Genomic DNA, 24909 nt, shown 5'->3' with positions numbered 1-24909 from the left:
GAAGGATGTGAAAGCTTTAGAGAGGGTGCAGAAAAGAGTGATTCGGATCTGTAAAGCACTGCCTGAGAGTGCGGTGGAGGCAGTTACAATTGTGGTTTCAAATGGGGAATTGGATTATTATCTGAAAATAAAATATTTGCTGGGCTAAGGGGAAAGGCGCGCGTGTGTGTGTATGTATACGTGTGTGTGTGTATATATATATATATATATATATGTATGTGTGTGTATGAGGAGTGGGGTTGATTGAACAGTTCTTAAAGAGAGCCAGTCAGGACACCGTTCTGTACAACAGCAATTCCCTCATTCTCCAAGCAAAGGCATTTGGGTCTCAGGTTCAGAAACCAGCACAAAAGTAACCAACATTTACAAAACTGCATAATGGATTATAGAAGTGGCCTTACCAAGACCCCACATAATTACATGTGTGTTGATTCTTATGTTCCAATAATTTGAGAGAATAGGTAATAATATTTGCTTTCCACAGCTATATGAGAAACTGGTATCATTTTCTCAGAGCAAAAAGGTTATGAGAGTTAATTTAGGTGCTCAAAAATATTAAAGATTTTAATAGAATGGATAGGGAGGACCTGTTTCCAGTAGCAATAAGCAGAGAACACAGATTTAAAGTTGAACTAGCGGGCTGAAGAGTTCAGTGCTCTTGAGCTCATTCACTAAAAGCATGGTGGAACTTACAAAAAAAAAGACATTCACAGAGCAATGGAAAAAGACTGGAGGGAGTGAGATTTTCAAAGACAACATTTTCAAACAGCTAGCACAGGCACAACAGGCCAAATGGCCTCCTCCTGTGCTGTAAGGTTCTGGGGCTGGGATTTAGTGACTGGTTTAATGTTGATCTAAATTAATCCAGGTCAACTGTTGAAAACCTGGACATCTCCTCACTGGTAACTTTTAGACGGATTTATGATTACAAGGGAATCCAGGGTTATAAAAGGAGTAGGCAGGAAAGTGGAGTTAAGTGACAGTCATATTAGCCATGATTTTATTGAACGGCAGAAACTAAAGGGTATCCATGACTTAAAAAAAATGACAGAATGATTTGTTCAAAAACATGAGCAAAGAAATCATTGGACTAAGAATACATTGCACCAGAGTGAATAAAGAGTTGGTCATTGGACACTTTGGCAAATCTCCAATTCCAGTTGCTGAAAATGTTTTCAACTGATTCTTAAACTTTAATGAGGTCCATGCTGCTGGTTTCCAACCTTTTATATGTCAAGGCACTCCTCTATATTGTAAACACATTGAGGTACGGTTCCTATTTTCTGTGTTTTTCCCCTTACTGGAAACTTGGTTTTTAACTTCTCTGTCCTTGCCTGTTTTTTTGACCTCTCCCTGTCTCTCTCACTTCTCCCAGGATCCTTGTGCCCTTTGAATTTTTGCAGGCTCACGGGGTCTTTGCCTTCAGCTCCAAGTCCCACTGACCAGGTGCATGGGCCTGACCAACATAAAACAATCTGAACCGCGTTTCTGTGGTTCTGTCGCAGCCGCAGGAGGCCCAAGATTCATTGGGTCATGGAGATGCCAACTATAGGACTGAAAACGAAGGTTAGTTTTCGTCTAACTGCATGAATATCGAATCAGTTTTAATCTTTTTTGGAGGCACACTTTTGGGGGAACGACTGGTCTTTGCAACACTAAAGAAATGCTCCCAAAATGATCTTCCAGTAACTCGGAATCATAGAATTTCCAGAGTCCATTCAGCCCATCAAACTTGCACTGACAGCAATCCCATCCAGACCCTTTCCCCATAAACCCACATATTTACCATGCTAATCCCCGACATTAATAGGGACAATTTAGCATAGCTAATCAGCCGAACCCACACATCTTTGGACTGTTGTACATGATGTCATAGGTGTAACTGATGAAGCGCGAGCGTTGCCATAACTCTCTGTGGACTCTGATCTCTCTGTTTCTCAGCAGTTATTTCCTACACACTATCTAATCTTTTAATGATGCAACACCTTCTTCTGCGAATTTAATCTGAACTGTTCTCTGACCTTTCTGACCTCTACCAATCATAATTTTTCCTCACAATTCTTACAGCAATTGCCAAATTTCATTGCAAAAGCATAAAGAAGTGGGATTGGGATCCTGCAAAGTTCCAGCATTTACAATAAGCAAAATACTGAATCTGAAATAACAATAGAATCTGAACAGAGAATGCTGGAAAAACTCAGCTGGTCTGGCAGCATTTGTAAGGAGAGAAAACAGAATTAACGTTTTGAGTCAACACATTCTTTGTCAGATCTGAAAGGAGTGAGAATGTTAGAGCAAAAAAAAACTGCAACAAGTAGCAACTAATAACAAACAGATAGCCTCGTGAAAGAGAGAGAGAGAGAGGGTGTTTTGCATTGAGGTAGTAATCATATGGAGTTGTTAAAAATACAAAGGGCTGTAACTTGTCCAATCAGAAAATGAGATGCTGCTCCTCCAGCTTGTAAAAAGTCTCACAACGCCAGGTTAAAGCCCAACAGGTTTATTTGGTAGCAAACACCACTAGCTTTCGGAGCACTGCTCCTTCGTCAGCTGAGTGGGAGATCTGTTCACAAACACGGCATACAAAGACACAAACTCAAGTTACAGCGTAATGATTGGAATGTGAGTCTTTACAGCTAATCAAGTCTTGTACCAGCCTTCACTGGAATATTGGAACAGGTCAGGGATGTACATTTGGACGTGAGAGCGAGATGCTGAGTTAAAATGGCAAACGGCAGGAAGGTTGGGGTCAAGCTTGATGACCGAGTGAGTGAAGATGTTCTGCAGAGCGGTCACCCAGTCTATGTTTAGTCTCCCCATCATCTCCCATAGTGGGAGCAGCGAATACAATAGATCAAATTGAGGGAAGTGCAAGTGAAATGCTGCTTAACCTGAAAGGAGGGTTTGGGGCTTTGAACGATGAGGAGGAAGGAGGTGTTGCCCCTTCTACAGTTGCATGGAAAGATGCCATAGGAAATCCTTCAGTTCTGACAAAGAGTCTGTTAACTCAAACCCACTGTTCCTTTCCTGATAGATGCTGACAGACCTGCTCATTCACCATGAATTGTTCCAGCATTTCTAAAATAGATTTAAAAAGCAAGACTTTGACAGTAGTGATCTCAGGTGATTCACGCCAACCAGGAAGAGAGATAGTAAATTAAGAGAGTCATATGCAGCTGTCAGAGTGAAGGGTTAAGACTGTATTGTGAATAAAATGAGCGATGAAATGGAAGTCCAAGTTGCTATGGGTGCAGCGTAACAGTCGATACGAGCAGAGATTGTGCTCAGAATGACAGCCCAACTTCCCCATGGCCCCACGGCCAAACCCGCCCCACTCCCAAACACATCTCCCCGGCCCCACTCCCAAACACATCTCCCCGGCCCCACTCCCAAACCCATCTCCCCGGCCCCACTCCCAAACCCATCTCCCCGGCCCCACTCCCAAACCCATCTCCCCGGCCCCACTCCCAAACCCATCTCCCCGGCCCCACTCCCAAACCCATTCCATTGTCCATAGCCCATTCCAGCTCACACTGAACCCAAAACTATTTAATTATTATTGTATTGTATTGAAATTTAAGAACTTTCTCAGAAGACTAAGGAAATTTGGCATGTCAGCTGCGATTTTCACCAACTTTTACAGGCCATAGAACCCTACAGTGCAGAAAGAGGCCCTTCAGCCCATCGAGTCTGCACTGACCACAATCCCACCCAGGCCCTATCCCCATATCCCTACATATTATTACCTGCTAATCCCTCTAACCTACGCACCTCAGGACACTAAAGGGCAATTTTAGCACAATCAACCTAACCCGCACATCTTTGGACTGCGAAAGGAAACCGGAGGAAACCCACGCAGACACGAGGAGAATGTGCAAACTCCACTCAGAGTGACCCAAGCCAGGAATCGAACCCAGGACCCTGGAGCTGTGAAGCAGCAGTGCTAACCACTGTGCCGTGCCGCTGCCGCAGATGGACCATAGAAAGCATTCTTTCTGATTGTATTAGTTTGGTATGGACTCCTGCTCTGCCCAAGACCATATGGAATTACAAAAGGCCATGAATGTAGCCCAATCCATCACACAAACCAGCCTCGCATCCATTGACTCTGTCTACACTTCCTGCTGCCTCGACAAAGCAGCCAATGTAATTAAGGACCCCACACACCCCTGACATTCTCTCTTCCACCTCCTTCCTTTGGGAAAGAGATACAAAAGTCTGAGGTCATGTACCAGCCAACTCAAGAACAGTTTTTTCCCCTGCTGCTGTCAGAACTTGAATGGAATTACCTTGCATCAAGTTGATCTTTCTCTACACCCTAGCTATAACTGTAATGCTACATTCTGCGCTCTCTCATTTCCTTCTCCATGAACAGTATAGTACACAAGAAACAATACATTTCACTGTATGTTAATACATGTGACAATAATAAATCATATCAAATAATACATGAGTATCCATCAGTGACTGGTCTAATAAAGCTCCCTCTCAATATTCCTCTCCACCCTACAGACCTGCATGGACACGCTTTAAGAAGCGGCTTGACAACAATCCCAGGCTCAATTATGAAACCAGTGTACCTGAACAATAATACAAAATCCAATCGTAAATGATTTTTGGCAAGCTGAAACACCTTTTGTTCACTGAATAAATACAGGTGGGACCCCCTTGAAGAGCAATAGCAAAGGGAAAGAGTCTCACACCAGTTAAACAAGCTATCTCACACTACTATCATTTAAACTCTGAAGGATTGCATTTAGATTATACATGCAGCAAATCCAAGGAAGTCATTAGACAACTTGTTTAGTAGAAACAGCAGGTGTTTAAGGTGAGTTCGCTGACTCAGGGGACCCCACTTACTCATACTGTGACACCAGATGAGACACTGAAACTAAGCTCAGGGGTGAGTGAAGGGCAGCTCCTGTCGATTTACTGCCCTACACCAGGGCCCTAATCTGATCAGACTGTCCGATCAACAATCCATGCCAAGTTCCACCGCACTCTGGGAAACAATGTAGGTGTGGCAATCTGGAACTGGAGTTTCTCTGGTGGATTATTTATTGGACTCTGCTCATAGTAATTGTTAAAATTGAGTTCGGTTTCCAGTGACTGAACATATCTGGAGTACTGTGTGCAGTTTTGGGCGCCGCACCTGCGCAAGGATATTTTGGCCCTGGAGGGAGTGCAGAGGAGGTTTACTAGGCTGATACCGGAGTTGAGGGGGTTGAGCTATGAGGAGAGGCTGAATAAACTAGGCTTGTACTCGTTAGAGTTTAGAAGAATGAGGGGAGATCTCATTGAGACGTATAAGATGATGAATGGGATGGATAGGATAGAGGTGGAGAGACTCTTCCCGCTCAAAAAAGACAGTAGGACTAGGGGGTACAGCCTCAAGATAAAGGGGAGGCGGTTTAGAACGGAGTTGAGGAGGAACTTCTTCACTCAAAGGGTGGTGAATCTCTGGAATTCTCTGCCCGTTGAAGTGGTGGAGGCTGCCTCGCTAAATATTTTTAAGAAGCGGGTTGATGGGTTCTTGATAAGAGAGGGGATTAAGGGTTATGGGGAGAGGGCGGGAAAGTGGAACTGAGCCACGACAGATCAGCCATGATCTTATTGAATGGCGGGGCAGGCTCGAAGGGCTAGATGGCCTACTCCTGCTCCTATTTCTTATGTTCTTATGTTCTATCCATGGGTTTCACAAAAGGGGGAGGGGTCAGTCATTCCGGCATTCTTTTGATTGACAGGCATGCTTGGTGAGAGCGAGGGGATCAGGTTACAGAGACAGGGTAAGAATCTCCAAGTCTGAGTTAGTGTGCAACTTCTCTTCTCACTCTCCATTTTGTTCACACATTATATTTGAAAACACTCTCACTAACAGTAATCATAGTGCCTTGGACAGGCATGACACAAAACACCACACCAAGCCACATAATGAGGTATTCGGGCAAATGAACAAAGATTCAAAGATTTTAAAGAGCGTCTTAAAGAGAAAGTAGTTTAGGAAGGAATTTCAGTGCCCATGCTGTAGATTCATTTCACGGTAGAAAGGAGCTATTCGGTCCATTGAATCCATGCTAGCCCTCTTTAGAGCAATCCAGTCAGTTCCAGTGGCACAGTGGTTAGCACTGCTGTCTCACAGCACCAGGGACCCGGGTTCAAATCTGGCCTCAGGTCACTGTCCGTGTGGAGTTTGCACATTCTCCATGTCTGTGTGGGTTTCCTCCGGGTGCTCCAGTTTCCTCCCACGTTCCAAAGATGTGCGGGTTAGGTTGATTGGCCATGCTAAATTGAACCTAGTGTCAGGGGGATTTGCAGGGTAAATATGTGGGGTTATGGGGATAGGGCCTGGGTGGGATTGTAGTCGGTGCAGATGGCCTGAATGGCCTCCTTCTGCACTGTATGGATTCTATCCCCCTGAAGCTTTACTTCCTTCAAATACCCATCCAATTTCCTCTTAAGCCATTAGAGTCAGAGAGTATTACTGCATAGAAACAGGCCTTTCAGGCCAACCAGTGCTTGCCAACAATGGTGCTGTCCCAGTTAGTCCCAACTGCCCACATCGCTCTAATCCTTTCTCGTCCATGTACTTATCCAAATGATTTTTTGAACGTTGCTTTGTACCTGCCTCAACCACTTTCTATGACAGCTCATTCCACTCTCTGCATGACAAAGTTGTCCCTCAGATCCCTTTTAAATCTTTCCCCTCTCACCTCAAACCTATGCCCTCTAGTTTTCAATTCCCCTTCCCTGGGAAAAAGGCTATGTGCGTTCATGCTATCTATGCCCCTCATGATTTTATAACCTCAATAAGGTTCACACCTCATTCTCCTACCTTCCAAGGAATAAAGTCCCAGCCGGGCCAGCATCTCCCTATAACTCAGGCCCACTGGTCTAGCAGCATCCTTGTAAATCTTGTTTGCTCTCTTTCCAGTTTACCAATGTCTTTCCTATAACAGGGTGACAACAACTGTACACAATACTCCAACGGCAGTCTTACTAATACAACTGTAACATAGTGTCCCAACTACTATACTCAGTGTTCTGACTGATGAAGGCCAGTGTGCGAAATGCCTTCTTCACCACCCTGTCTACCTAGGATCATAGAATCCCTACAGCACAGAAAGAGGCCATTCAGCCCATCAAGTCTGCACCGACCACAATCCCACCCAGGCCCTATCCCCATATCTATCCACTAATCCCTCTAACCTACGCATCTCAGGACACTAAGGGCAATTTTAGCGTGGCCAATCAACCTAATCCGCACATCTTTGGACTGTGGGAGGAAACCGGAGCACCCGGAGGAAACCCACGCAGACACGAGGAGAATGTGCAAACTCCACACAGACAGTGATCCAAGCTGGGAATCGAACCCAGGTCCCCGGAGCTGTGAAGCAGCAGTGCTAACCACTGTGCTACTGTGCCTGGGACGCCACCCTGGTTTGATTTTCCAAACTGCAACACCTCACACTGGAAACCCATTTGCCAATCCTGGGCCCACTTCCCTAACAGGTCCCACTGTAATTTTTGAAATCTTCTTCGCTATCAACGACACCTCTTAATTTAGTATCATCCACAAACTTACTGACCATGCCTTGTACATTCACATCCAAATCATTTATATAATGTCTACTCCAGAGAAAATAACCCCAGTTTCTCCAAACTAACTTTGGAGTTCAAATCTCTCATCCCCGAAACCATTCTGCTAAATCTCCTCTTCACATCAAGGACCTTCACATTATCTAAAAGTCTGATGACTTGAACTGGGTGCAAAACTCTAGTTATGGCCTAACCACAACTTATATTCAGCTTAACTTCCTCCTTTTGTTCTCAGTACTTTCAGTAATGAAGTCCGAGATTCCTAAATCCAGCTGACTGCGCTCTCAGTCTGTCCTGCCACCTTCAAAGACCAATGCACATAAAACACCCAGGGCAGTGTCTGCACCCCTCCCCTCACCCCTCTTCAGTACTGGGGACAGTATCACGGCATGGCACTCTCTCTCCTCCTCCCGCAGCCCCCCCCAGTACTGGGGATAGTCTCTGCATCCCTCCCCTTCCCTCCTTAGTACTGGGGACAGTATCACGGCACTCCCCTCCCCCCTCAGTACTGGGGACAGTCTCTGCGCCCCTCCCCTTGCCCCTCAGTACCGGGGGCAGTGTCTGCGACACTCCTACAGTATCGCACTGAAGTGTGATCTCTTGGCTCAAATCCTGGAGTTAGATTAGAATCTAGAGTTTCTGAATTGTGAGGCAAGACTGGAAAAAGTGAGAAGGAAATGTTTAATCTGGGCTGCTACAGCCAATTGAGCTTCTGTGGCTTGGCCCCAGGTTGTAGTTCTGAACTTGATTTTTTAGTTTCTCTTGAAGTAGCTGTTGTTGAACTGAAAGTATCACTCCTGTACTGCCCTGCACCCATCATATTACCAAGCTGCTCAAGGGGAAGGTGTGTCAACATTTCAACACGTCACTGAGTCACTGCAAAAGGTTGATTGTTGGGATATTTTAAGTCAAGATTACGTCACGCTAACCCAGACCAACAATATTCAAAATGATAAACATCTCCCCCAGTCTGACTGATCACAGAAACATACAGCAGATCAGGACATTTTCTGTACAAAAAAAAAATCATAGAAACTTACAGTGCAGAAGTGGCAAACAAATTTTAACTTCATTATAGCAGTGACTACAGCTCAATTGGTTGTAAAACTCTTTGTAACATTGAGGGGTTATGAAGGGTGTTCACGTTATTAATGCCTGCATGTTCTTTAACACATTTAACATGGTTCACTGAGCTCTGGGCATTTACCCAGCATTCTTCCTGTAAACCAGTTTGCTGAACACTGAATCCTGAGGCACTGCCGCACTGTTCACACAACCAGCTCCCAAACTGAATCCGCCACCATTCTCCAGCCATCTGAGCTAACTGGCCCCACACAATCAGAGCAAGCAGCAAGCGATGGAATTTTAACCAATGTCAACTGCTACGTGCACAGATTGTTATACACAGTGACAACCCAGGAGACGGATTTCAGAGACAGAACAAGTATTGATATCTCTGTTGCTTAGCAACATGTGAGCAGATTTAGGAGAGAACTCTATTTAATCTAATGTAATCATCTAAAACGTTTCGCTTCAGCCCAACTATTCCAGCATTCCTGGATGATCTCCCTGCATAAACGTGAGGTCATCCAAAACTCACGTTGTCCATATTCTTACTTAAACCAAATCCCATTCACCTGTCATTCCCAAACTCATGTTCCTATATCGGCTCCTCGTCAAACAATGCCTCAATCTTAAAATTTTTATCCTTGATTTCAAAATCCTTGGTGGCCTTTACCTGTCCTATCTCTGTAACCACCTCCAGCCCTACAACCTTCCCGAGATGTCTGTACTCATCTAATTCTGGTCTTGAATATCCCAAGATTTTAATTTCATCATCATTGGCTGCCAGGTTTCCAACAGCCCCAGAGATCTCCTTACCTTTCAAATACTACATTGCATTGTGCAGTTTATTGTTCAAGTTTGTTTTATACCATCCTGCAAAACACATTCTAATGTTGTACTACGTTAAAGGCATGATGCAAGTACAAGTTCTGTTGTAATTGTTGAGAACCATAACTCCAGGGCCCCCAGGACAAGATATCACTTAGGAACCAGAATCTGAATAAGGATCATCGTCTGCAGGAAACATACATAGAAACGAGAAGCAGTCGGCCATTTGGCCCTTTGAGCTTGCTCCACCATTCATTATAATCATGACTGATTATCAAATTCAATATCCTCACCCCCTCCTTTCCCCAAATCCCTTGTGCTCCTAGATATATCTAATTTCTTCAAATTGGCCTCAACTATTTTCTGTGGTCATAAATTCCACACATTCACCATCCCCTGGATGAGGAAATTTCTCCTCACCTCAGTCTTAAAATATTTACACCCTTATCCTCGAACTATGACCTCTAGTTCTGGACTCCCTCAGTATTGGGAACATTCTTTCTGAATCTACCCTGTCTAACCCTGTTAGAATTTTATAAGTTTCTATGAGATCCCCTCTCACTCTTCTGAACTCCAGTGAATATAATCCTAACTGACTTAATCTCTCCTCATCCCAGGAATCAGCCTGGTAAACCTTCATTGCACACCCTCTATAGCACAAGCATCCTTTTTCAGGAAAGGATATAATGGCAGACTGGTGCAGAAGGTGAAGTCCCATGGGATCAGAGGTGAGCTGGCAAGGTGGATACAAAACTGGCTCAGTCAAAGAAGACAGAGGGTAGCAGTGGAAGGGTGTGTTTCTGAATGGAGGGCTGGGACAAGTGATGTTCCTCAGGGATCAGTGCTGGGATCTTCGCTGTTTGTAATATATATAAATGATCTGGAGGAAAACGTAACTGGATTGATTAGTAAGTTTGCGGATGACACAAAGGTTGGTGGATTTGTGGGTAGTGATGAGGACCATCAGAGGATACAGCAGGATATAGATCCGTTGGAGACTTGGGTGGAGAGATGGCAGACGGAGTTTAATCCGGACAAATGTGAGGTAATGCATTTCGGAAGGTCTAATACAGATAGGAAATATACAGTAAATGGCAGATCCTTAGGAGTATTGATAGGCAGAGGGATCTGGGTGTACGAGTACACAGGGTCACTGAAAGTGGCAATGCAGGTGGAGAAGGTAGTTAAGAAGGCGTACGGCATGCTTGCCTTCATCACCGGGGTATTGAGTTTAAAAATTGGCAAGTCATGTTGATGCTTTATAGAACCTTAATGAGGCTGCACTTGGAATATAGTGTTCAATTCTGGTCACCACACTACCAGAACAAGGCTTTGGAGAGGGGACAGAAAAGATTTGCCTGGTATGGAGGGCATTAGCTATGAGGAGAGGTTGGAGAAACTCGGTTTGTTCTCACTGGAGCGACAGAAGTTAAGGGGAGACCCGAGAAGTCTACAAGATTATGAGAGGCATAGACAGAGCGGATAGGGTGAAAGAGTCAATTTCTAGGGGGCATAGGTTTAAGTTGCAAGGGGCAAGTTTTAAAAGAGATGTACGAGACAGATGTTTTACACGGAGAGTGGTGGGTGCCTGGAGCTCGTTGCCAGGGGAGGTAGTGGAAGTGGATACGATAGTGAATTTTAAGGGGCATCTTGACAAGTACATGAATGAGATGGGAATAGAGGGATATGGTCCCCGGAAGCGTACGGGGTTTTGGTTCAGTTGAGCAACATGATCGGTGCAGGCTTGGAGGGCCGAAGGGCCTGCTCCTGTGCTGTAATTTTGATGTGCCCTCACCAATGCCCCTAAATGGATATGGTGGATACAAAACTGGCTCAAAGACAGAGGGTAGCAGTGGATGGCCATAAAACATTAGACAAGGGCCGTGGGTGGAGGGGGGGACTGGTGGTGTTGAGATGGCAGCATGGGCTCGTTGGGCCGAAGGGCCTGTTTCCCGGGCTGATTTTGTTCTTTATACAATTGCAGCAAAACATCGCTGTCCCTGTATTCAAATCCTCTTGCTCTGGATGCTAACATACCATTTGCATTCTTTACTGTCTGCTGTACCTGCGTGCTTACTTTCAAAAACTGATGCACAAGGAGAAGCATTGTGAAAAAGTTAGTAAAAAGAGAAGGGGCAGTTCTGGACCTTGTTTTAGTGAATTACACTGGGTTTATGGAAAACGTATTGGTGGAAAGCACTTTTTAAAACATATTTCCTTCTTGGTGTGTGGGTGTCACTGGCTAGACCAGCATTTATAATCCATCCCTAATTACTCTGGAGGTTGTGGTGAACTGTCTTCTTGAACTGCTGCTGTTCATGTGGTGTACGGTCTGTTTGATCCAGTGACAGTGAAGAGAATGGCAATATTGTCCCAAGTCAGAATGGTGAGTGGCTTGCAGGAAACTTCTCATGTATCTGCTGCCCTTGCCCCTGCTAGATTTACGGATTCGGAAGGGGCAGTCTAAAGAGCCTTGGTGAGCTGTGGCGCCAATCAAGTGGGCTGCTTTATCCTGGATGGTGTTGTTGGAGTTGCATTCAACCAGGTGATAGTGTTCATAATTTGAAGAAAAGAGCTCCTCCCTCCTCAGCTGCTGCCAACTGCTGAGGTTTTCCAATTTTCTATTTTTGTTTCAGTTAGATTAAGTTATAGAAAAAGACAAAGACAGGCCAAATGTTAAATATTTTAATTGCGGAAAGGCTCATTTCAATAAGCTCAGACATGACTGAGAAAATGTGGACTGGAAACACCGACTTGAAACAAAGTGAACGTCAGAATATTGGGAGGCATGGAGGAGATGTGCGGGTAGGTGCATTGGCGATGCTAAACTGCCGCTTAGTGTCCTGGGATGTATAGGTTATCTGGGGTTACGGGGATAAGGCCTAGGTGGGATTGTTGTTGGTGCAGACTTGATGGGCCAAATGGCCTCCTTCTGCACTGTAGGGTTTCTATGATTCTATGAGATTCAGAACAAACACAATACTCACTGAAAAAAATATGCAATTTTCTGTACATTTCATGATGTCGGCAGTGTAGAGGAAAGGATAAAGGTCTCAATGGTCAATACTGTGGAGTATTGAAAGTTGGAGATGAAGGTTAAAAAAAAACAGCAAAGAGGGCATTAAAAAATTGGCAAATAAAATCAAGCAAACCCAACATTTATAAGCACATCATGGAAGAGCATGGCCAACTGTACCCAGTTAACATGAAGGTGGAAAATGTGACCCAGGATTCACAATGAATACATTACATCTTCCTTCATTAAAGATACTGAGTGGAATTCTCCAGCCAATCACACCAGAGGGATTTCCTGGTCCCGCTGTGGTGAACGGAGGTTTGGATGAGCCTCAAACTCTCTGTCCTCACTCGCAGTGGCGACAGAGGGGGCGAATGGCAGAAAATTCCAGCCTTTGTAGTTTAGGAGAAGCAGCTTGAAATATTGAATGGAATTAACATAACAAAGACAAGAAATGGTTCTGACAAATAATTTCCCATCCTCTTTGGCTACAGGGGACTGGAGGATTACTGATGTTGTATATTTGTTTAAGTGGAGAACAAGGATAAACAAATCATTATAAGCCATTCAGCCGAATATTGGTGGAAAATTATTGGATAAGATTCTGAGGGATTTATTTTTCATCATTTAGAAAAACAAGGATTAATCAAGGGACTTGTTAAGGGTACAATTTGTTTCACCTAGATTGATGGATGGACAAGAATTGCCATTCTTACACACAAATAAAATGAGCAAAATGGTCTCCATCTGAGCATAAAATTTCTCTGTTTGTATGTAAAATATGTAAAGTTGAAGAAGACACACATTTATATTGGATAAAAGCAAATTACTGCAGATACTGGAATCTGAAATCAAAAGAGAAAACACTAAAATCTCAGCAGATCTGTCAGCATCTGTAAGGGGAGAAAAGAACTGACGTCGAGTCCAGATAACCCTTTGTCAAAACTAAAAGGGATAAAAAGTGTGAGATACTTATACTGTAGGGCAAGGGAATGAAAAATGAGTCACAGCCATAGAAACCAAGGGAAAAGATTGCTAATAGCTGTCCACAGAGAGAATAAAGGGTGTGAAAGGCCAAAGTTTACAGAGAAGCTGTAAACTAGATGAAGGTGTTGGGGCGGGGAGGAATGGGACAGAGACAGAATGTAGAAAAGGGGAAGTGGCGGGGGAGGGGAGGAAAGGGGGATGAAGTAGGAGGAAAGGAGAAGAAGAAGAAAAATGAAGAAAGACAAAGAAGAAATAAAAAGGAAGAGAACAGTAAAAAGATCAGAATGAAAACAAAGGGAGTCTAGATGGGGTGGAGCAAATCATCTGAAACTGTTGAATTTGATGTTGAAACCAGAAGGCTGTATAGTGTCGAACCGGAAGATGAGATGCTGTTCCTCCAGTTTGTGTTGAGCTTCACTGGAACACTGCAGCAGGACAAGGACAGACATGTGCACATGGGAGCAGGATCGTGCGTTAAAATGGTGAAGAACTGGAAAGTCAGGGTCCTGACTGTGCACAGACCAAAGGTACACAGCAAAGCGATCACCCAGTCTACAGTCGGTTTCACATTGGTGACCCCTCCATCACCTTCACCTTGTCCATCTCAGACACTTCCCTCCCCTTCCTTGACCTGTCTCCATTTCCAAATACCTATTACAAGCCCACTGTCTCCCACAGCTACCTGGACTACAGCTCTTCGCACCCTACATCCTGTAAGGGCTCCATCCCTTTCTCTCAGCTCTTTCACCTTCATCACATTTGTTCCGATGATGCTATTTTCCAAAGTGGTGCTTCTAATATGTGCTCCTTTTTCCTCAACTGTGGATTCCCATCTACAGTTGTTGACAGGGCCCTCAACAGCATGCGGTCCATCTCCCGCACCACGAACCTCACCCCCCTCCCATTCCTCTCACAATAAGGATAGAGTCCCCCTTGTTCTCACATTTCACCTCATCAGTCTCCCCATGCAAGGCATAATCCTCCACCATTTTTGCCAACTCCAGCGTGAGACACCAACATATCTTCCTTTCACTCTCTCCGTCAGCATTCCAGAGACCGTTCCCTCCAGGATAACCTAATCCACTCCTCCACTCTACCCAACACCTCTCCCATCACTCATGGCACCTTCCCAATGCAGTTACAGAAGGTGTGACACCTTTCCCTTTACCTCTTCTATGCTTTTCATCCAAAGTCCAAAACATTCATTCCAGGTTAAGCAATGTTTCACTTGCATCTCTTTCAATTTGTGAATAGTATTTGCTGCTCCCAATGTGGTCTCCTCTATATCAGGGAGACCAAAAGTAGACTAGGCGATCGTTTGGCTGAGCACAATCAGGACCCTGACCTTCCTGTTGCTTACCATTTTAACACACGATCCTGCTCCCACGCCCACATGTCTGTCCTTGCTGCAATGTAAAAGTCTGACAACACCAGGTTTTGTTCCAATGTTCCAGTGAAGCTGAAAGTAAATTGGAGAAATCAGCATGGCCAGTCAACCTAACCTGCACATGGCTATGACTCATCTTTCATTGCCTCACCCTGCCATATAAATATCTCCCACTTTCTATGCCTTTTAGTTTTGACAGAGTCATCTCAAAACGTCAGCTCGTTTCTGTCTTATAGATACTGCCAGACCTGCTGAGATTTTCCAGCGTTTTCTCTTTTGGTTACATTTATATTGCAGTCAGGGCATCCCAAAGAAATTTACTAATAATTAAATTTTCTGAAGTGCAGTCACTGCTGTAACGTGCATCCACCTCAGAGGGCATCAGCTTAATATCTCCTCCACAAGACACTGAATGTGGTATCAAAGGAGTGCTACAACGTCAAACTGGGTTATGTGCTCAGAATCCACGAATAAAAGTTCCCGATTGCTCATTTGAATTCGATTCTTAGGTTACTCTCAAAGAAATGTAACCTCCCCCACACCTCAAAATAACTACAACAAATTCACAATGATGACTGATTAGCTAAAAGCAACCCAGGCAAAACCACTGAGTATCAACAACTCCACCATCCCAGTTCTACCTTCTGACTCATCATTTGACAGGGGAGGTTTCAGAACCGGCTGGACAAAGACAAAACCAACAGGAAAATGGCTGTAAAAGTGTCAGCAATTCTTTGAAAACAGATGCAACAAGAGGAGACAGAGGTCATTCACAGAATGGGAGGTGAATACGTACAGGAATATTGTTTGTAAACTTTCAGATTTCTACCTTCTCTTAAGTGACAGGAATTAGCTGAGTGATGGAAAGCACATGAGGATTCAGAGTGATATATCGACAGGTTAATTAAGGATTGATTCTGGATTTCTTCATTAACTATTTGGATTCAAAGACTCAATAAAAAAAATGCAAATGATCGCAATTTAGGAGCAACATTTGATCTGAGGCAGCAGCTCCAGACCAGAAGTGGAGATGGACAGAACATGCACAGTGTTAGCAATGAGATTTAATACAGGAATGTGGAAAATGGAAATGACAAAATAAAACCATATCTGAGAATTTGCAGATTCAGCAATCAACACATCCAACCATCAGGAACGCTCAGAACAATGCACGGTGCAGCAGCACGGTGGCATAGCGGTTAATACTGCTGCCTCACAGCGCCAGGGACCCAGGTTCAATTCTGCCTTGGGTGACTGTGTGGAGTTTGCACACTCTCTCTCTATGAGTTTCCTCTGCGTACTCTGGTTTCCCTACATAGTCCAGAGATGTGCAGGTTAGGTGGATTGGCCATGCTAAAAAATTGCCTCTTGGTTTTCCAAGATGTGCGGGTTAGTTGGATCAGTTACGGTAATTGTGTGATGTTACAGGGATAGGGCCTAGACGGGATGCGCCGTCGGGGAGTTGGTGCAGACGGGAGGAGCTGAATGGCCACCTTCTGCACTGTGGGGATTCTATGAACGACAACCAAATAGTAAAGTTCACATCAGAGTCACACAAATCCCACAGTATTCTCTTGAGAGAGAGCAGTGAACAGCCACAGGCTGTGTCAAAGTGAATGGAGGAGCGTAGAAACTTGAGCTTTTCAGTGTGAGAGGAGAGGCGTTCTGGAGATTATATACAACAGTAACACTAAACTAGCAAGGAGCAGATTCAGAACTAACGTCAAGATATTATTCACACATTAAAAAAAAAATCAAATTATAGGAAGGGTTTCCAGGTCAAAAAAGAAAACCCTGGAATCATTTAAAGAACAATAGAGCAGGCAAGAGGAGTGTGAAAAGATAGATGTTGTGATGGGCAAGCGTGGATCACCGAGTGAATAATCAGTACCTACCAAATGAAGTTGTGAAGAGTGACAGGAGCTGGCATAAAGGTCCTGGTGTGAGGAGTCAGTGCCAAGGTTCTGCTTTCAAGCTGAATCATACCAAAGTTTAATTTGGGTCAAAATTTAAAAGCTCATTATCCATCTCGCCAATCCTGCCATCCCTTACTTCAAAACTGCTCATCTGTCTACCTTGCTGTGAGTGGGATCCTGCTATTATGTTCCCTACGTTTCAAATAAAATATGTGCATTGATTCGATGGGACATCATGTTGAAGTGGTGGAGGCTGCCTCGCTAAATATATTTAAGTCACGGGTAGATCGGTTTCTGATAGGGGATTAAGGGTTATGGGGAGAAAGCGGGAAAGTGGAACTGATCCACTTCAGATTAGCCATGATCTTATTGAATGGTGGGGCAGGCTCGAAGGGCTAGATGGCCTACTCCTGCTCCTATTTCTTATGTTCTTATTACAGAAACCATTTTTCTTGTTCCTTGTTAAGTTTTATCTTTGTCTTTCCTGCAATCTAGCTCCTACTTTCCCAGAACCTTAAAATCCATAATTCGCCTCCTCATTCACACAGTCTCCCTCTTCTCTGAATCCCTACAGTGCAGAACGAGGCCATTCGGCCCATGGACCACAATACCACCCAGGCCCTATTCCCATAACCTTGCTAATCCCCCTGATAGTAGGGTCAACTTAACTCACACCTCTGGACTGTGGGAAGAAACTGCAGCACCCAGACAAACCCCTTGCAGACATGGGGAGAACATGCAAACTCTACATAGTCAGTAACCAGAGGCCAGAATCAAACCCAGGTCCCTGGTGCTATGAGGCAGCAGTGCTAACCACTGTGCCATCATGCAACTCTCTTCCTCCCGAAACCTCCGTGCTTTTAAAAGTTAAATTTCAGTCCAGTTAATTATTATTTTCTCCTGTAGCTCACCATATCTCTGACTCTGTTCTTTATAGGCTTTAATTGTCCTTCATCTTGTATTCTAAATAATAGAAACTGCATTTAACCCAGAGAATAGAGCTCAACGAAGATTCTCCAGTAATCAGACTTCCAAACAAAAGATTTCAGAAGCTGATTCTGAACAAACGCAGAGCAATCTCTTTTCCAGAGTGGTTAAAGCTGTCATCATCCATCAGCATTAGCAGCTATCACTGTTATCAAACAGCAAAATGAGATAAGCCTCAAACAATTACATCACTTTTCTTTCAATCATTATAAACTGGGATTTATTCCCAAATATCCATCACACTCAATATCCACCATTCTGTTCTCTGGCAAAGACAACTCACAGTGCATCACTACCAGGTACTGTGCAACAAGAGACAACAGCCAGAAACCCCCTGCCCAAAACCTCTGCTGCATAAGAGCAAACACTATAGAACATAGAACATTACAGCGCAGAACAGGCCCTTCGGCCCACGATGTTTTCATTTGGAACATATCAGTAACCTGCCAAGAGCAGCTGACCTTATCCCCTCGGTTTCAGAATTTGTGCACAGCAATGTCAACTATAGAGCAAAAGAATAAAAGCAAATTACTGCAGATGCTGGAATCTGAAACCCAATGAGAAAATGCTGGAAAATCTCAGCTGTCTGCCAGTATCTGCAAGGAGAAAAGAGCTGACATTTTGAGTCCAGATGACCCTTTGTCAAAGCTAAAAGGCTAAGATACCCTGCAGTATAGATATCTCCCACTTTCTATGTCTTTTAGCTTTGACAAAGGGTCATCTGGATTTGAAACGTCGCCCTTTTCTCTCCTTACAGATGCTGCCAGACCTGCTGAGATTTTCCAGCATTTTCTCTTTTGGTTTCAACTACAGAGCAAGTTCTGCTCAGAGACCAGGTGCCAATAAACAGACCTGTGACTGGATCACCATCAGCGGCTGGTCAGTCTGCATAAACGGTGACACACAAAACATCCCCATGCCTCCAGGCAGACTGAGTTCTCCAATAATCAAACAAGAGTTGGAATATAGCAGCTATTATAAACCCTGCAACATTCACATTTATCATCCCACACTTACCAGAACTGATAGACAAAATCTCCTATTATACCATGCTGAATGAGATCATTGTTACTAGAGAGGCAGTGCTCAACAGACTGGAGGGACAGATTGTGGACAAGTCCCCAGGACCGGATGGAATGCATCCGAGGGTTCTGAAGGAAATGGCAGAGGTGATAGTGGATGCCTTGGTGATTATTTTCCAAACCTCGCTGGATTCCGGGGAAGTGCCGGAAGATTGGAAAACGGCTAATGTTACGCCGCTGTTTAAAAAGGGTAGCAGGCAAAAGGCAGGGAATTATAGGCCAGTTAGTTTAACGTCTGTTGTAGGAAAAATGCTTGAATCCGTAATCAAAGAGAAAATAGCGAGGCATCTTGAGAAGAATTGTTTGATAGAGCAGACGCAGCACGGATTCGTTAAGGGGAAGTCGTGTCTGACAAATTTATTGGAATTCTATGAGGATGTGTCTAGTGCGGTGGATAGAGGGGAACCGGTGGATGTGGTGTTTCTCGATTTTCAGAAGGCGTTTGATAAGGTGCCGCACAAAAGGTTGTTACAGAAGGTTAGGGGGCATGGAGTAGGGGTAAGGTGTTAGCGTGGATAGGGGATTGGCTGTCAAATAGGAGGCAGAGAGTGGGTGTCAACGGGTGCTATTCTGATTGGCAGTTGATGACTAGTGGAGTGCCCCAGGGATCGGTGCTGGGGCCTCAGCTATTTACCATTTATATAGATGATCTGGAGGGAGCCGAGTGTAAGGTGTCAAAATTTGCCGATGACACAAAGATAAGTGGAACAGCAAATTGTGCGGAGGGTGTGGAAAGTCTGCAGAGGGATCTAGATAGGCTGAGCGAGTGGGCGAGGGCCTGGCAGATGGAATACAATGTTGGCAAGTGTGAGGTGGTCCACTTTGGTAGGAATAATAGTAGGAAGGACTACTACTTACAGGGTGAAAAGCTGCAGCATGCTACGGTGCAGAGGGACCTGGGGGTCCTTGTGCATGAGTCGCAAAAACCCAGCCTACAGGTGCAGCAGGTGGTCAGGAAGGTGAATGGGATGCTGGCCTTCATAGCGAGGGGGATTGAATATAAAAGTAGGGAGGTCTTGCTGCAGCTGTACAGGGCACTGGTGAGGCCGCAGCTGGAGCACTGTGTGCAGTTTTGGTCGCCGCACTTGCGCAAGGATATTTTGGCCTTGGAGGGAGTGCAGAGGAGCTTCACTAGGCTGATACTGGAGTTGAGGGGATTGAGCTATGAGGAGAGGCTGAATAGACTGGGCTTGTATTTGTCAGAGTTTAGAAGGATGAGGGGGGGATCTCATTGAGACATATAAGATGATGAAAGGGATGGATAGAGTAGAGGTGGAGAGGTTCTTCCTGCTCAGAAAGGACAGCAGGACTAGGGGGCACAGCCTCAAGATAAGGGGGGGTGGGCACAGTTTAGAACAGAGTTGAGGGGGAACTTCTTCACTCAAAGGGTGGTGAATCTCTGGAATTCTCTGCCTGTTGAAGTGGTGGAGGCTGCCTCGCTCAATATATTTAAGACGTGGGTAGATAGGTTTTTGGTAGGCAATGGGATTAAAGGTTATGGGGAGAGGGCGGGAATGTGGAACTGAGCCACGACAGATCAGCCATGATCTTATTGAATGGCTGGGCAGGCTCGAAGGGCTAGATGGCCTACTCCTGCTCCTATTTCTTATGTTCTGTTTATCTTTTACTGGGAGTAACTAAACTATGATCAGTCAGAAAGTATCCTTTAACATTTAGTCATATAATCATGAGATTATAATATCTAGCTGAGGCACAGAACAAAGATCCATGTCAATAGCTGGTTATGGAAACTGCTCCAGAGAGAGTGGCAGAATATTGACTGCTGACACCATTATTCATCCATACTGACAGGCACTGTGACTCATTCACATTCCTCACTCAGAGGTTTCTGTTTTACATTACGTCTACAGCGCCTTTCACAACCGCCTGATCCAATGCAACTTATTTAGAAAAAGAATCATTGTTATGATGTGGAAAACTTGGCAGCGAGTTGACAAATTGCAACGTTACAAGGACCAGATCATCAATTTCAGTGATACTGGTTAAAGTGTAAATAACAACATGACCACCAGGAAAAACAAAATTAGCGCCATGGAATCTTTTGTATCAAGTTTCAACAGCCAGAGTATTTGTTTTAATATCTTGCCTGAAAGACGATCAGAATGATATTTCCTCAGTACTGGGAGTGACAGCCTACAAACTGCTCAAAATTCCCATGTGGGAGTTTAACCAACAATCTCTGAGTCAGAATCAAATGTTCTCCAAACCAAATGAAGGCCAACTGAATAACCCATTCCACAATCTCAATCTCCAGATCAGAACTAATGATTTTAATATTAACATGAAGAGAATGTCAATCCCACGACAGGTTTTGTTGCACTGTAACACCAGATCCCCACTCTGATAGTGGCAGAATTCAAAAACTCACTTAACAGACACCCAGGTGAGTGAAGGGAAACTTTTAAACTTGACATTGCCAAGTTAGAGTTTACTCTGCACAAAATAGGAAATATGACCTGGGTTCCCCACCCTGTTCCTCAGTTCCCTTAGAAAGTCTCACAACACCAGCACATCCACACTGTGAGACTTCCCAGTGTGTTTATCCCAGTCCAACACCAGCACATCCACACTGTGAGACTTCCCAGTGTGTTTACCCCAGTCCAACACCAGCACATCCACATCCACTCAGTCCCATCACCAGCCATTCTCATTGTTAAACCCCCCTCCAGCCCACTCTCAACAGGAACTCGGTGAAAAGTCCTGGATCCACCAGCTCGGCAATCCGGAATTCCACCACCGAACCCCGGCTCACCATCAGCACTGAGGATCTTTGTTAAACATTAACTTACCGAGTTTGAATTTATAACCGAACCAGGAACAGGGCGGAAAGTGAGAGTGGGGGGGGGGGGGAGAGAGGTGTGTGGGGGGGGGGGGAGAGAGAGGTGTTGGGGGGGTATGGGTGGGGGGAGGGGGGTGTGTGGGTGGGGGAGGGGGGTTAGAGGGAGGAGGAAGGAGGGAATGGAGAAATAATAGGAATCTGGAAACTTACATCTCTCTTAGGGTCGAACTTGAGGCTGGATTGTATCATCCTGAGGCAGGATCCCCGGAGTGACTGACTCCGTCTGTCTGTCCCGGGAGGGCGGCTCTGTCTGTGTGTCTGTCTCTGTGTGTCTGTGTCTCTGTCTCTGTGTCTGTGTGTGTGTCTGTCTCTGTCTCTGTCTGATTCTCACACACTCTCTTTGTGTTTCTCTCTTATCTCTGACTCGGTGTATATATATATATATATATATTTAGGTGTATGTGTGTGTGTGACTCACTCTCAGTCTCTCTCTCTCTCAGGTGTGTCTGTCATGTGACCGGAAATACCTGTGTCTCCTCCCCCAGGTAGGTGGTTTGAACCGTTTCCCCTCTCCAGGCGGGGCTTCACTTCAACATTTGCTCAGTGAGAGCAGGAGCCTCAGCTTCCTGATCCTCCATCTGCCAATCTTTGCCAACCGGTACGGCACGGTGGGTTAGCGCTGCACCAGGGGCCCGGGTTCAATTCAGGGCTTGGCTCACTGTCTGTGTAGAGTTTGCATGTTCTCCTCGGATTTGTGTGGGTTTTCTCTGGGTGCTCTGGTTTCCTCCCACACCCCAAAGATGTATGGGTTAGATAGACTGTCCATGATAAATTGTCCCTTAATGTCCAAAGATATGTCGGTTAGGGGGATTAAGCAGATAAAATGCATGGGGTTATGGGGATAGAGTCTGGGTGGGATTGTGGTCAGTGCAGACTCGATGGGCCAAAGGGCCTCTTTCTGCACTGTAGGATTTCTATGATTCAATACTGTTTGAATTTCTCTGCATCAATAACAAGCCATCCAGACAATTGAGCTAACCACGAAGTATGGTTGAACATACAGTACAGACAAACTGTCTCTACCACCCATCCAGGCTGTGCACCCTAGACTATCAACACCCTCTTTTCCCTCATGTTCCTTCCCTTCACCTTGGCTGACCCTTCAAAGAAGGGGAACAGCTGCGCCTTATCCATTCTGTCCATGCTGCTCATAATCTTGTACACCTTGATCAAATTGCCCTTCAGTTTTCTCTACACCAATGAAAACAACCCACACCTAGACCAAAGATGTGCAGGTCAGATAGATTGACCATGCTAAATTGTCCCAAGATGTGTAGATTAGGGAGATCAGGATAAATACATGGGGTACAAAGATAGGGTAAGATGCTCTTTCAGAGAATCAGTGCACGCTTGATACGCCAAGTGGCTTGCTTCTGCACTGTCGGGATTCTATGATTCTATCCAACCTCTCCATAACTTAAATGTTCCATCCCAAGCAACACTGAACCTCTCCTGCACCCCTTCCAGTGCAGTCATGTCCTTCCTATAATGTGGCGACCAGAACCGCAAACAGCTGCGGCCTCATCAAAATTCCATACAATCCAACATGATTTCCCTGCCTTTGAAATCCGTGCCTCAATTGATAAAAGCCTTTTTTATCACCTCACTAACATGCCCTTCAGCCTTCAGAGATCCGTGAACAAACACACCAAGGATCCTTTGTTCTTTAGAACATTCCCATGTCATGGCATTGGTGAACACTTCCTTCTATTACCTCACACTTCGCAGCGTTCAATTCTGCCCCTTTGACCATTCCATCTATATCTTCATGTAGCTCAAGACATTCAACATCAATGTTAACTGCCTGCTCAATCTTTTTGCCATCTGCAACTAATCCTACCCTGCACATAGTCATCAATTTAATTTAGAGAAAAGATAAATAACAGGGGGCCCAACACAGATCCCTGTGTATGGCACTGGACACTAACTTCCCATCACTCCAGCAGCATTCCAGAATCACCCTCTGTCTCATTAGAATTCACCTTATCAAATTACCCCGTATCTCATGTGCATTTGCCTTTTTTATAAATCTCCCATGTGGGACTTGTCAAATCCTTTGCTGAAATCCATAAAGACTTTATCAACTCATCTACACAGCTGGCCACCTCCTGAAAAATTCAATTACATTTGTTAGGTATGACCTCCCTGTGACAAAGCCATACTGACTATCCCTGATCAAGCTTTGCTTCTCCAAGTGGAGATAGATGCTCTCCTTCAGAATTTTCTCCAGTAGTTCCCCTACCACTGACATGAAACTCACAGATCTGTAGTTCCCTGGTTTATCTCTACAAACCTTCTTAAATAACAGAACCACATTCGCTGTTCCCCAGTCTGGCACCTCCCGCACAGCCAGAGAGGGATTGGAAATTTGGGTCAGAGACCCCGCAGTTCCTCCCTTTCCTCCCACAGCAACACAATTGAGTCTGCACTGACTCTCCAGAAGAGCATCCACCCAGCCCCCCCTCCATCCCCACTCTATCCCTCTTACCCCGAGCATTTACAATGGTTAATCCATTTTTACACATTAAGGAACAATTTAGCATAGCCAATCCATGTAATTTACATGGGCAAGGGACAGGAATGGTTGTTGGCAGTTCCGGGGTATAGATGTTTCAGTAAGAGTGGGGAAGGCAGTAAAAGAGGTGGAGGAGTAGCATTGTTAATCAAGGATAGTTTAACGGCTGCTGAAAGGCATTTCGAGGGCGATCTGTCGACTGACGGGCTGAAGTTAGAAATAGGAAAGGATCGGTCACATTGTTAGGAGTTTTCTATAGGCCCCCAAATAGTAATAGAGATGTGGAGGAGGAAATGGCAAAGCAGATTATGGATAGGTGTGGAGGTCACAGGGTCATATGACCTCATGGGTGACTTTAACTTTCCAAATATTGACCTATAATATTACTATTATAGGTCAAATAGTTCGGATGGGACACTTTTTGTACAGTGTGTGCAGGAGGGTTTCCTGACACAATATGTGGATAAACTGACAAGAGGTGGGGCCACATTGGACTGGGTATTGGGTAATAAAGAACTACACAGCATGGGAAACAGGCCCTTCGGCCCAACGAGCCCGCGCCACCATCTTAGCAGTGTGTTTTTCCTCCTCCACCCTTAACCTATGTCTATGCTTATGGTCCCCCCATTGGAAACCAGATTAAGGGGAGAATAATTTAGGGACAATTTGT

General features: G+C 44.8%; 1 protein-coding gene across 1 annotated transcript in view; it reads right to left on the bottom strand.

Moving 5' to 3' along the window:
• Positions 1–21982, bottom strand: part of LOC145359827 (suppressor of tumorigenicity 14 protein homolog) — an 81123-nt gene extending 59141 nt beyond the window's left edge. Inside the window, exon 1 of the mRNA XM_080214611.1 lies at positions 21875–21982. Coding sequence (XP_080070737.1) covers positions 21875–21913 — 39 coding nt within the window. The 5' untranslated portion in view covers positions 21914–21982. The remainder of the gene's footprint in view (positions 1–21874) is intronic.
• Positions 21983–24909: the final 2927 nt, after the last annotated feature.

Source organism: Carcharhinus amblyrhynchos, chromosome 29 (genome assembly GCF_965287045.1).
Source record: "Carcharhinus amblyrhynchos chromosome 29, sCarAmb.v2.hapA, whole genome shotgun sequence".
Lineage (NCBI taxonomy): Eukaryota > Metazoa > Chordata > Chondrichthyes > Carcharhiniformes > Carcharhinidae > Carcharhinus > Carcharhinus amblyrhynchos.
This window is presented reverse-complemented; position numbering and strand designations above follow the sequence as displayed.